Below are 10,489 nucleotides of genomic sequence, written 5' to 3'. Positions count from 1 at the left end.
TCTCCAGTGGAGAAATGCATGAGCTCCATGCAGACGGGCACCCAGATGGTGAAGCTCCGCGGCGGCTCCAAGGGCTTGGTGCGCTACTTCTTCCTGGACGAGCACAAGTCCTGCATCCGCTGGAGGCCCTCGCGCAAGAACGAGAGGGCCAAGAGTGAGTTGACTTTCTGTTCTTAACAGGGAAAACCCGCTAACTGTTGACCTAAATCCCCATTGTTCTGTTCTGATGTGAGCAGCACAATAATGTGTGTAGCCTGATACACTTTGTATTTGGTGAGACTTCCGCACTGCTTTGCTCTCTATTGTGCATTTTATCCCTGTGTAAAATGTCATGGTCGCTGTCCATCTGGCGGTGGTGCTGAATCCACCATGCATATGTGCAGCATAGAGCAACGTGTGCTGTTCTTGGTTTTTCAATGGCTATACTACTGCTACAGGGACCTATACATAATGTATAGTCTATGACTATTATTTATTTTGTTTTGGTTCAATGTTTATTGTTTATTTAAGATCCCCATTTGTCACTGCCTCAGCTGTGACTATTCTTCCTGGGGTCATATTACAAAATTACAGTGAAATAAAAAATAAAAAATGACAGCACAAATAAAGCAATAGCAATTAAATGACTACATACACATTTACATTACATACGATAGAAAACGGATAATAAAAAGTAGTACATTATTTAGTGCCCGTCATGTGCTCATGTTGGACTATGCAAGGCAGGGGCGTCCTCTTCCCTGAGCCAAGCCTAAACCTGGCCGCATACCCAAGTACCTAAAAATACATATACCCAGAACACTCTAAAATTAATTTACACAAAAAAAAAAATAGGTCAAAAAAAGAAACGGATTGTAATAAGTGATCCATGCGCAACTCAAAATAAACAGAAACCAACACAATCTATACATAATCTAAAACAACCTCTCTCCGAATTACAGCTCCTCTCAATCTATTTTTAAAAGTAGCTTTGCTGTGAATTACAACTAAATCATTTGGAAGTATGTTCCAATACTCTATTGCTCTATACATAACCGTTTTTTTCAAAGCATCACTTTTGGGCTTAAACTGGGTGAAATGACCTCTCAGGGCTTTCCCTGTGCCATAAGTATGGCTATCACTGACACGCAATAACTCAATTCACCTATAGGATGTGAAATTAATGATGGCTATGAGGATGGGACCTCAGGAACGGTTCGCTGACAGATCATCTTGATGCTGAGATCAAGTTTTGAGCACTGTAATTCCCTCCACTTAAGCCCCTCCAAATGATCCAGGATACTCTTCAGACTCCACCTCACCCCCTATTACTCACCTCTTCAGACTCACCCCCTATTACTCACCTCTTCAGAATCCACCTCAACCACCTAGCACTCTTCTCTATTTTTGGTTGCACAGCTATAGAGAAATACAGAGAAGATCTTTTAATTTCCAGTGCAGGGATAAAGTGTGTACTTTCTGATTCACTCAAGCACACCAGCAACAAGTAGAACAAGGTTAATTGCACAATCAAATGAAACAATCTATTGCAATTCTGAATCTGGTTTACTGCTGACCAGAGAAACCCTGTGGAACAGATTATTCATTTAGTTTAGTCCTGACAATTGTGCTACTATTATTATTGTGACCGTAGTAGGTTGTGACATCAAATTGTGACATCACATTCTGTCCCTGTCCCTTGTATGACCATATGGAGATCCTTGATGTCATCAATATTAAACCCATAGCTTGGAATGCCCATATGTGGACATATTGTGTGAGTCTCATTAGACATCTATGATGTCAGACGTCAGTCATATCCATATTTGGGAAAATATTTTGTCCACATTTTTGTCCAACTTAAACAACCAACCACAACTCGAGTCACACTTGCAAATGAATTCCGTCCTGTGTGAATTCCGTCCTTCACCAAATTAGCTGTTTGATTGTCTTCCTGCTGTGAAATGGTGTGCCATGTGTCTCAGCATAATGATGTACATTTCATGGACAGATGGCTAGTTTGACACAGCAAGTTCATTAACAGAAATGTCCTCCAATACCCATGCTGCACATCAGTAAGTCAAATCAAACAAATAAACTTACTGATAAATAATTAGTATGTTTATTGGACAAAATGCCAGTGTACTGTACATCACATCCACGATACTTAATTTCAAGGACCCCAGTTTGATATGCATTGGGTCACGGCCCTCAATTTTATACACTTCTTATTATCTCTGGGTCCCCGATCTGTACTTTTACAACCTCAGTGTGTTAATTTAACTCTGAGTGTGAACAATTTAGTCCATTAGTTCCATTTGTACACTTTTGGAGTTACAGATCAATAAGGATCCGTTTCATTTGGTTCCTAAATAGCATTAATTTAGCTGAGGAGGACCCCCTGGAACGCTCTGATGGACCCCTGGGTGTATCCCAGACCCCATGTTGAGAACCACTGTTGTACATCCTTTGTTTTATGCCAACTCAGTTATGCCCTTTGTTTGTCTGTGTGCTGTGCTAGAGTTGTGCATTTTCTGGGACCAATTAAGAGCTGCTGTTCAATAATTCACAGCAGCATCTGCAACGAGCAATGCAAATTCATTTCCTGTAATTATTATTAGCAAGGCAAATGTATTTCTCAATTGCAGCCCCTTGTTGCGTGTACTGAGCCAAAGTGGCTGGGCAGGGGGGCTTAGGTGCTCTGTTTCCTGTCCCCTCCATCAGTGTGGGTCTTAATAAGCTAATTCCGTGTCGCTTGAATACATCAAACGTGCACTCAACAACAACACAGTGAATCTTGTCAAAATGTTATGACTCAAATTAGATTTTTATGTAGCACATTAACCATTATGCATTGCATTTGTCGGGTACAGTATATGTAAAATAAACCTCCTGTCTTAGGGAAAACAATTAGTTGAACAGCTCACAGTCGTCCATTGTAAATAGCATGCATGTGCACACACCACACATAGACATCAAAGAGGGCTTGAGCCCCTGCCCTTTTACCTGAATGCAGTTTTCACTATGGTGAAAGAAATGCAACTGCCCTCTTTCCATGCCATACCTGAAGGCAGCATTCAAGACAATTGCCTTGTCCAAAGTCTCCTGAACTTGAATGCAGCATCTTATGTTGAAAGAATTGCCCTCTCTGTGTAGAAATCCATGCCGTACATCACATCTCCAGTGTGCACTTGATTATGCTTAGTTTAGTGTAGTCTAAAGCACCAAAAATAGCCGACATCCAAGCTCGGAGCTTGGATGGAGGTCTGTTATTTTCAATATTTTCACCAACAGGCCCTTTTAGAAATGTCAGCCCCTCCCTCTCTAACACTCTCTGCATGTCCATGGTAATTAGTGCATTTTCTTATATATTAATGAGAAATTAATCATTACAGAGTTTTGATTAACGATTATGACATTTTCTAAAAATAGGTATGGTACTGTACATCTACTGTAGCAGTGTCACCTCCATCCAGACAGTGCGAACTCCTCCATATTTTATGAATGGACCACAATCAGGAACACACACATAAATTACATCATACCTACACATATTAATATGCACATACTGGGTTCCTATATTGATGGCCACAGTGGAGGATATACTGTACATTATGTTGTGAAGACAATCACAGTCAATCACAGCTAGGTGTCATATTGCCCTATAGCCCGAGGAAGACATGTGAGAATGTGCATGCGGTTATGACCTGGCATAGAAAGTGCATGAATAATGCACATTATGAATATATGCATTATGTATAGATGCTATATGTGTCTTTAAGAATTACAGTGGGTGAATTGTCCCTGTAATTGTACAGTATGTTCCCGTAAAATAGCTATTGCCCCCCTACCCGACCTCCTGCCACGGTACTGTACTGTATGTGTGTGAATCACTATCTATGCCGGTTCATAGCTGAAAACAATAAAACCTGCAACATTAAACGCCCATGTGCAAGGTCGTTTGCTATGAGAGAAAAATCGTTATTTCAGAATTGAGGTTGGGTTAAAGTCGCAATTATTAATAACCATAGCTTCATAGAAAAGAAGATGTCTGAACTGGGACACTGAAGCTCTGGCTAGTGTCCAGGCAGGGTGTTAAGGAATCAATGGGAGTCAATGGCATGGTCTAAAAACACCTTACTCTCCAGGTCACGGTAATCCAGTAATGGAGGGCTAATCCTGGGGCCGCTGGGGTTTTAAAGACCAACACCAAACATTGTATTGTAAGATTCAGGATCGTAGGCTAGTGATTCTCAACCTCCAAGCAGCAATTTGATATGCATTAGGCCACAGATCCACAATTTATACTTTTCTTCTTTTCTTTTATCTCTGGTCCCCAATCTACACTGTAATACTCAGTGTTCATTTTACTCTGAAATGGAACCAAATAAGGATCCATATTTTGTTATATTTGTACAAGCTCTGAGTTACAGACCCCTGAGGGTACATTTTGGTTCCTGTCTTGTCTTTCCTCAGCACAGCATATGCGTTTGATTTATGGTGCTAACATGTAGGAATAGTTAGGAGAAGTAACAAGAATCTTTTTTGAAAAGACTTTTGAAGACACTTTTTATTTGTTTCTGTTACAGTATATCTTCCCAAAATGGTTGCCAATTTAAATGGGATAACATCTGCTCTCAGGGGAGTGGAATTAAGCTTAAATGCTAATGAATCACTGGAGAGGATGTCTTTAAAATGACATTACCATCTCATAAATGGTAATGTGAGCTCTCTGGGCCTAATCATTTTATTCGGGGATATGTTTATTTCTAACCCCCTGAACTAATAATTAAGAGTTCCCCAGTGAAACTATAACCCTGCTGCACCCACTCTGTCATTGTCAATTCCATGGTGGGTGAACATCCAATCCAGTGGAATGCAGATAACTAGATGTGGAATAAGTGGATTTTTATAAATTGTTTCTTAAAATAGTTGTGCTCCATTGGGTTGGAGCATCCCTTATTTAATTGGAATTTGGCTAATAGACCTATTTGCATGCTTATGCTGAATTTGACTGTGTCACACACTGAAAATATCCCATCTGCAAGTGTTGTGAGCTTGCAGATCGTCTATTTTCTGCGGGCTTTGCTCAGGGGGAAAGTAAAAATGTATTTCCCATCCACCTCCCCCGAATTTCCCTCTTCCTGAACCAGTGGAGTCAGTTCAGAAAAAGCTAAGGTATGGCAACATGACTGGTGTCTGTCTTGCACACGCGCGAAGGCGCGATACAACAGGCATGATACATTTATTTTAAGAAGTACATTTTATTTTTCTACGGTTTCTTGGGCTGGATATGGCAGCCTGGAACGGTTGTTCAAGTGCATTGCACCTGTGCAGCTGACCTGCGGAACCTGGGAATATACCGTTCTGTCAAGATGGGGAGAATACAAGTGTGGAGAATATAATTATAATACAAGTGACCATTTTGTAACATTTTGCATTTGTAGTTATTTTACTGTAATTTAACAACATAATAACCAGCACAGATAGACAAAGAGACATTCGTGGATTTATATTTAAAAGTAACTTTTATTTCCCCCCCTGGACCCAGGGTATGGCAGCTGCATACCCCTGCCATACCCAATTGACGCCCCTGTCCTGAACACTGTCCAATTCTCAATAAAAAAAAATCTCTCATCTCTTTTCTCTCGCCCATTCCTGTCCCTCCTTCCCTCTCTGGTCTCCTCTATCCTCCCTCCCAGTCTCCATTGACGCCGTCCGGGAGGTGTCCGAGGGCAAGCAGTCAGAGATCTTCCAGCGCTACTCCGAGGGCAGCTTCGACCCCAACTGCTGCTTCAGCCTGTACTACGGAGAGCACATGGAGTCCCTGGACCTGGTGTCTGGCACCGGGGAGGAGGCGCGCACCTGGATCACCGGCCTCAAGTACCTCATGGCTGGCATCAGCGACGAGGACAGCCTGGCCAAGAGGCAACGCACCCGCGACCAATATCCTCCCGTTATATGCAAAGGCTGTACCTTAAACAACCCATTTAGAACGGGTACACATTATTGTGTATCATTATTTTATGCTTTAACTATTGAAAAATAGCAGATATACAAGCTCACGAGTGCCGTGCTGCGAGCTTGTAGATCTGCTATTTTTGAAAAATCATGAAAATTAGAATTTTGACCCGATTCTATAAGTGTCTTTTGAATCCTTCTAAGATTTTTTGAAAAACCTATGTTTCTATGTCAGCAATCTGGCTAGCCATCGTCAAAGAAAAGGTCCTTTTCACTTAAATGGAGGTCAGTTAGTCTGTTCTTGTGAGACTACTATGTCAGTGGTTCTCAAACCTTTTCACGTGAAGGACCCCCAAAATTATATTTATTTGGCCACGGACCCGCATCTCAAAATATTTAGTTCCAGGGACCACCCAGAAGCAAAATCTGAGTTACAAACGTTCGCTTTGAAAATACATATTCAAAGATTTGCACAAATTTTCACGACTTTAAAAAAAAAAGCAGATCTACAAGCTTGCAGCGTGGCACTCGGTGCTGCGCTGTGAGCTTGTATATCGGCTATTTTTCACTGGTTAAAGCATTCAATAATTCTAGGCCTAAATTGGTTAATTATGTTGAAATTCTCCAATGTAACACATGTGTGACAGGGTCTGATATAGAAGGTGCCCGTCATTTTTCTGTTGTTTGTTTTACAGATTGTGAAAAATTGTAAGCTTTCACCCAAGGTCATACAGAGAAGTCTGACAATAGATAAAGCTGAGAATCCTGTCAAACCTGTGTTTAAGGATTAATTATTAATTAAGTATTTTGTGATCCTAAAACTGTGAAACTTTCTGGTGTAAAGAAATTCTTTATCACAGATTCGATTTGTGTCCTTAACACATTGACCGCCATTTTAACATACCTCCGTACTCCCACCTGCCATTCGTCTCCATAGACTTCCATGTAATTGGGTGTGCACGGATCATGCACACCCATGCCTAGATAATGCACCACGTGTGTCCACATTGCTCACAGCTTTCAAACAAAAAAATCCGAATGGAAATCCGTTCAGGCATTCATGAGATAACAGCCACTATGTTTAACAAAGATGGCTGCCAAAATGGCTGCCATGCTTGAAAGATGGGGTTGCTATGGGGGTTAAACATGCAATTTCGCGATTGCTATCATGCCTACTCCATTTTTTGGGGTCAAAAAAAAATTTTGAAAAAATTTTTTTTTTGATTTTTTTTGATTTTTTTTTTTTAATTCTCGGGACTATCGGGCCTGGCGGGGAAAGACATTGGAATAATCTCGGGACTATCGGGCCTGGCAGGGAATGAGTTAAGAAGTCTGTTTTTCAGTAAATTACAGAAGAAACAGTAGAAAACATGCAAGAACACACATTTAGTGAAAATGTGTATATCAATGTTTGGTCCACAAATAATCATTATTAAATTAATCCACGAAGATGGACGCCATCATATGACAGAAGTATGAATCGGGCATTACATTGACACGCATGTTTGCACTGTTCCTTGAAGTGTTCTAACCTCCTTAACCCACCGTGTTGTTACGTGGCTGAAGCAGACGTTTGCAGAGGCGGACAAGAACGGCGACGGCAGCCTCAGCATCAGTGAGGTTTTGCAGCTCCTGCACAAGCTCAACGTGAACCTGCCCCGACAGAAGGTCAAACAGATGTTCAAGGTAACAGAAACACTTGAGAGACAAACACAGATGATCGTAACATCACTAATCGATCCTGGACACCATGCCTCTTTGCACTAGTCACCAGGGGTGAGATGTCTTGTGTGTCTTGTGTTTTACCACTTATCTCCCTTAAGCATGAAAGCATTCCTGAAACAATATGTTTGTCCATATGATACCTGTCCGATTAAAGAACCACAGAAGACAAAACTGAGTAACATTTCTACCCGATGAAGATTCTCAATGTCACCTAGTAGACGCACGCATGCACGCATGCATGCACGCACGCACACTAGATGACACATCATTTTTGGGAGCTGATAAAAACTGCTGGGGTATTTGAAGAATGCTAGATATAGAGGTGTAAATAAGTGACAATGGTTGAGAGGAAGGGAACAGAGTGAGACATTGGGAGATAGTGTTATCAATGACAGGTTTGTGTGTTTTTGCACGTGTGTGCTTGTGCCGTTCGTTGTACACGCACAGCAACGCGTAGACTCGCAGAATGTGGGTGTGTAATTGCCCATCTGTTGATTTGTGGTTTTAATTGTCTGCAGCTCATCTGTTTTGGTTGCAATGGTTAAGTCTGGGTCGCCTCACATCTCAAGTCAATAGAGCGAAAAATAAATTAATTATACTGCATTGTGTGGGTGGTTGTTGAAATTGTGTTCTTTGCACTATGCAAGTGAAATGTTCTTTGCAAAATGAAAAGGAAATGAAAAGGTTTTTATTCTGTCCTTGGAGAGAGGAAGAGAGCCTTTCGTGCCCAGCAGGCTGTGATACAGTGGCGTCAGTTCAGAAAAAAGGTAAGGTATGGCAACATGTCTGGTGTTGCGCGTGTGCAAGACACCAGTCATGTTGCCATACCTTAGCAACAGGCATGATACATTTATTTTAAGAAGTACATTCTATTTTTTTCCCCCAAAATGTATATGGTTTCTTGGGCTGGATATGGCAGCCTGGAACAGTTGTTCAAGTGTGGCTAAACTTGGCGTAAACGTGCCACAATTAACAATAATGAATTGCACCTGTGCAGCTGACCTGCGGAACCTGGGTATATAATATTCTGTCAAGATGGGGAGAATAAAAGTGTGGAGAATATAATTATAATACCTTGTTAAATTTTGCATTTGTAGTTATTTTACATTTATTTAACATTCATGGATTTATATTTTAAAGTAACTTGTATTCTCCCCCCTGGACCCAGGGTATGGCAGCTGCTTACCCCTGCCATACCCAATTGACGCCCCTGCTGTGATGAATGTTCAGATTGCTCATAGCTTTCTCACCCTGCATTGACTGCGTTCCACAGACAGATCCTATATTCACCCTCCGGCGCGCTAATCCATAGTGACCACGAGACGATGTCCTTCGGCTGAGCCCGCAACAATCAAGCAAGACGGCAGGGTGGCTTTCTATTCTTGTGTTCTTTTAACCACTTGAACCCGAGCATCCCTATTCTGGGAGGAACATTTGCTGAAATTATCAAAAGTTCACAACGTGTTGTAAAGTAATGCTACGTTGTGAGCTTATAGATTGGCTATTTTAGGTGAAGATATCTAGTGAAGAGCGAAAATAGCATAGCATAGAACCCTTGGGAACGTGGTCAACTAAGTATAGGGTTAAGGTGGTTTTAACTCATCTGGTGCCGATCCCGAACTAGTTCGGCTTTATTTCAATCCAATACAATCTTTTTTTTATTAATTCACTTACCCCGAGCTGCTTGTAGAGTCGTGGGTGGTCCTGGCTCGCTAGCCGCTAGCCAGCTAGCCGTTCTACTCTGTCCGACGATATATTCCATTAAAAATGGTTTAAAATACATTTTTGAGCTCCCCAATGTTCACCCGATGTTCGGCGCCGCTTCCGATGAGTACACGAGTGTGCCGATCCCGAAGTAGTTCGGCTTTATTTAATTAAATGGGTTAGTAAATAATAAAATGATAAGAGGCCTTCTGAAGCCTGGCTTGATTTTTGTAGCTACTAGCCGAAAGCTAACAACGTCCCGGCCGGCCGTAATTTGCGAACGCAATCGCCAATCTCCGCCTAATCCAATGAAAGGCTGCATCTTTAAAGGCTTATATCTCTTTTTTGTGTTTTAGGAAAGCGGCGCGAGGTTTATTTACGGCGAAATCGCCCAAAAATGATCTTTTAGATTACAAAATGGGAATAGCCATTCTGTTAGCATCTTCATCCGGGACATTTCCATGCCGTGCAAGAACGTGAGCACGTCAGGTCCTGGAAGCTGAAGTCCTGGAAGCTAAAGCGCTCGCCTATGAGAGATGCGCTGGCATTCTTTGGCCCCTAGAGGGCGCTGGCGCTCAAAGAGTTAAAATAATACATGTATGATTTTGAAATAATTTTGCTCAAATCCAGAATACCAACTTTCTTTCCCCCCCTGCCTAAATGATGCTTGAAGTTTAGAGGTGTCTCTGACTTTTGAGGTGGATTCGCAGATAGCCATGGCGAGAATGCTGATGAATGACATTTCATGTCACAGCGTCCGTACAGTGGCTCCACACCACACCGCGAGGGGAACTAATGGAGTGTAATGTTGTAAACGTACGAATGACGGAGCCCTTTGATAGAAAGTCACTTAATTACTTCAGCTGTATTAACTGGGTCCCTTTCTGGGCTCCTCGTTCAAGCCAGGCCACAGGCAAAGTGGCCCAACGTGAAGTGATGTGCAAGTGACCATGAGTTACTGTGGTGTATGTGTGGTTGAGGCCAGCTCTCTACCAGCTGTGGTCAGTGTACTGTGGACTGGAGTGAGAGAGTTGATACTGCCTTTCTGCTGATTGAGAATTGCCTCATTTATATACCCTCCTTCATTCTAATAGTTAAGCTCCCCTCCTTAATTCTAATA

The 10,489-nt window shown here is 41.8% G+C and overlaps 1 protein-coding gene across 1 annotated transcript in view; it reads left to right on the top strand.

Annotated features, from left to right (window-relative positions):
- plch2a (phospholipase C, eta 2a) overlaps positions 1 to 10,489 on the top strand; it is a gene marked incomplete at both ends in the record, with an annotated part of 60,042 nt that overhangs the window by 8,839 nt on the left and 40,714 nt on the right. The window contains 3 exons of the mRNA XM_080733240.1: positions 8 to 154; positions 5,682 to 5,935; positions 7,507 to 7,626. Of these exons, the coding sequence (XP_080589366.1) occupies positions 8 to 154; positions 5,682 to 5,935; positions 7,507 to 7,626 (521 nt within the window). The remainder of the gene's footprint in view (positions 1 to 7; positions 155 to 5,681; positions 5,936 to 7,506; positions 7,627 to 10,489) is intronic.

The sequence above is a fragment of the Nannobrachium achirus genome, assembly GCF_963921795.1.
Source record: "Nannobrachium achirus genome assembly, chromosome: 9".
NCBI classification, from domain to species: domain Eukaryota; kingdom Metazoa; phylum Chordata; class Actinopteri; order Myctophiformes; family Myctophidae; genus Nannobrachium; species Nannobrachium achirus.
The sequence above is the reverse complement of the archived record's forward strand: the minus strand, read 5'-3'. Positions and strand labels throughout refer to the sequence as shown.